We start from the raw sequence: 3,226 nt of genomic DNA on the forward strand, positions 1-3,226 counted from the left end.
CATCTGATTTCAATTAAACAAAGTCTTGGCTTTCAGAATATTAAACTTGTTTCGGCAAATTCAGATGATAAATACAACTTTGAAGCTTGTAACGGAATATTACAAGCGGAGAACGGAGTAACTTAATGTCACAGCAGGCATAACAACAGCCGGTGTTTCTTGTGAGTGTTTCTCCGAGAAAAAAACACAATACACACAAACGTGTCACAGATTATTTCGCGGTATTTGGCTGCTGAACGAAATCACGTAGTATCAGTACTACAAGTAAAAAATATATATATATTATATATTTTAATTAATTACGTTTTCTAAATTGATCTGAGGGCTGCAAAAAGCGGAGGTGGGGGCCTCATGCGGCCCCCGTCCGCCCATCCCTGAGGTAGAGGATCTAATGAGGCAATATCTAGCTCGTTGCATATTTCAGGCTGGGAGCACAACAAGTTATAAAGTCTTAGAAAGGTCTTTCCAAGTTAAGGAAAAAATGTTCTTCACAATCACTCAATGTTTTTACTTTCTAATATTATTTGATACTAATTTACCTGCTTTTATTCATAACCATGTGTTTATTGCTTTCTTTCTAAGGAGCGACGCAAATTCGGACCATTGGGTTGGAACATACCCTATGAGTTCAACTCTGCGGACTTCACTGCCAGTGTTGAATTTGTTGAGAGACACTTGGATGATTGTGGCCCCAGGAAGGTGAGAATTCGGGAACAGCAGTGTTACTTTTAGAGATGTTTTTATCATCTTCCCTCACTTATTATTGTGTGCTTTCTCCCAGGATGTGTCCTGGGTAACTGTGCGATACATGCTAGCTGAGGTGCAGTATGGAGGAAGGGTTACAGATGATTATGACAAACGCCTACTGCAGTGTTTTGCACGAGTAATATCCTATTTTTTTGTTCCTTTATGTTTAACATCTTGATACATTTGATTATTATTTGTCTTGTTACTATACATGAACAGGTTCTTTTCGTTGCAGGTGTGGTTCAGTAAAAAGATGTTCGACCCATTATTTTGCTTCTACACGGGCTACAAAGTCCCAGTGTGCAAGACAGTAGACGAGTACATTGAATGTATTCAGAGCTTACCCACTGCGGACTCCCCACAGGCCTTGGGGCTGCATCCTAATGCGGATATCACGTAAAGAAATACATTGTCCTAAAACTATAAATGACAAGGATATGATGCCTATATTGTGTCATTTTAACGTATAAATGATAAATAACATTTCATTTTTGCTTTGTTTAATGCTCACTAGATATCAGACAAACACATCGGCTGAAGTGCTAGAGACAATTACAAATATCCAGCCAAAGGAAAGCGGAGGAGGATCAGGAGCAACTCGGGAGTCCATTGTTTACAGCATGGCAGAAGACATGTTAGAGAAGCTGCCCCCCAATTATGTGCCACATGAGGTGATTTCTTATATTTGTTATTATTAGGGTGGCAGACTCCACTTTAATACACCTACTCAAATCCAAATTGTGCATTCTTATACTGGTTTCAGGTCAAAGCCAGACTGTTGAAGATGGGAGCTCTAAACCCAATGAACATCTTCCTACGCCAAGAGGTAGATCGAATGCAAAGGATCATCGGTGTGGTGCGGATTAGTCTGACGGACCTGAAGCTGGCTATTGATGGTACCATCATAATGAGCGAGGTGAGACCACTCATTTATCACTCTCACATACAGATTGCTTTTTAAATATTAACTTCAGTACATTCTAGGGCTGTACCCGAATATTCGTTCGTTGGAGTCCTATTCGGGTTTCAATTTCGTTATTAGTTTATTTTTATTTTATTTTTTTCAATAAATTGAATTTGTTGAAATCTCCAATATCAACGTAAGAGCTTGTGCCTCTTCGGGGGGTGCTAACACTTAACCATAAGCATTATTGTTTACTTCCTCTGTCTTTATATGTAGATATGACTTTTCTCCGTTAATCTCCGTCACGTTGTTTCCATTGCAACAACAACTTCCTGTCAACAGCGCTAACTCTCCTTCAAAATAAAAGCATGTCCATAATTACACTTAAGACATATACAACTGTAACGAAAGTAACAAACACAATGCAATATCCTTTTCAATTTCAAAGAACACAAATTGGGCTGTATTCATTAACAAATAACTATAAAACAACAATACTGTAGAATAACAAAATGAATGCCGTGAATAAACCGAAATACACGTCTTGAAGCGGTTCGCTGCTGATTACTACGCACCGCCCCCGCGCCGGCCGAATATCCGAGTATTCGGTGCTGATTACTACCAATTATCCGGAGCCCGAAAAATTGTATTTGGGACAGCCCTAGTACATTCCATTTTGTTCTAACCATTTTTCAACAATTTATATTCTATAAACATGTTGTTTAAAATATAAATTTGCTTTCATTATCACGAGGCTGTAAGTTACTGTAAAAGTGATCTCTACTTGACTCCTAGAACCTCCGTGATGCACTGGACAATATCTTTGATGCCCGTGTGCCGAACCAGTGGAGGAAAGTCTCCTGGGATTCCTCCACACTGGGCTTCTGGTACACAGAGCTTCTGGAAAGAAACAAACAATTTCACAGCTGGGTTTTTGAAGGAAGACCAAAAGCTTTTTGGATGACAGGTTTCTTCAACCCGCAAGGTGAGTCAAGTATTCATTATTAGACTTTCCAACAGATTTAATTAGATGTATTGAAACATGTTAAGTTTGACTGTGGGGTGTCTTAAAAAGTATTAAAAGTTGATAAATACATTTTGCGAAAATTAAGGCTATTAAAAAGTATTAAAAAGTATTAAACGGCATTTTCCAAGGTATTACATTTTGTAGCTTGTTTTCAATAACTATATAAATTGTCCAAAGAGGTTGTATTCTAAAGTCTGCCTGAATGTAATCATTGCGTAGGTGTGTAGTGTGATTCTTTGTAGTTTATTTATGGCATCCTGTTGGATTTGACCTCATCTGAACAGGACATTGCACACTCACTGCTTGTTAGCGCGCGAAGGTCTGTTGTTAAACAACATCAATATGGGGAAATGCAAGTTTGCGTCCAAATGGTTGGAAGATAAGGAGGAAGGACAATCAATACTGTATATAGTAAATGTGAGGTGAAGTGTGTCGCCAATGTAACCGGTTAAAACTCAAAGTGGCGATGAGGTCTTAAAACAGGGGTGAGGAACCTCCGGTCCCCGGGCCGTATATGCCCCGCGAGACAATTTGATACGGCCCTCGAG

At 39.1% G+C, this 3,226-nt stretch overlaps 1 protein-coding gene across 1 annotated transcript; it reads left to right on the forward strand.

Annotated features, from left to right (window-relative positions):
* Positions 1-582: 582 nt before the first annotated feature.
* On the forward strand, positions 583-2,636 carry LOC104956009 (dynein heavy chain 8, axonemal-like; the record flags this gene model as incomplete). The annotated part of the gene is made up of 6 exons (XM_010783435.1): positions 583-699; positions 782-883; positions 983-1,143; positions 1,262-1,418; positions 1,511-1,663; positions 2,447-2,636. Coding segments are annotated over 6 exons (880 nt in total), but the record flags the coding sequence as incomplete, so codon positions are not given.
* Between the last annotated feature and the right edge of the window lie 590 nt (positions 2,637-3,226).

This window comes from Notothenia coriiceps, unplaced genomic scaffold (assembly GCF_000735185.1).
Source record: "Notothenia coriiceps isolate Sejong01 unplaced genomic scaffold, NC01 NC01_scaffold00025115, whole genome shotgun sequence".
NCBI classification, from domain to species: domain Eukaryota; kingdom Metazoa; phylum Chordata; class Actinopteri; order Perciformes; family Nototheniidae; genus Notothenia; species Notothenia coriiceps.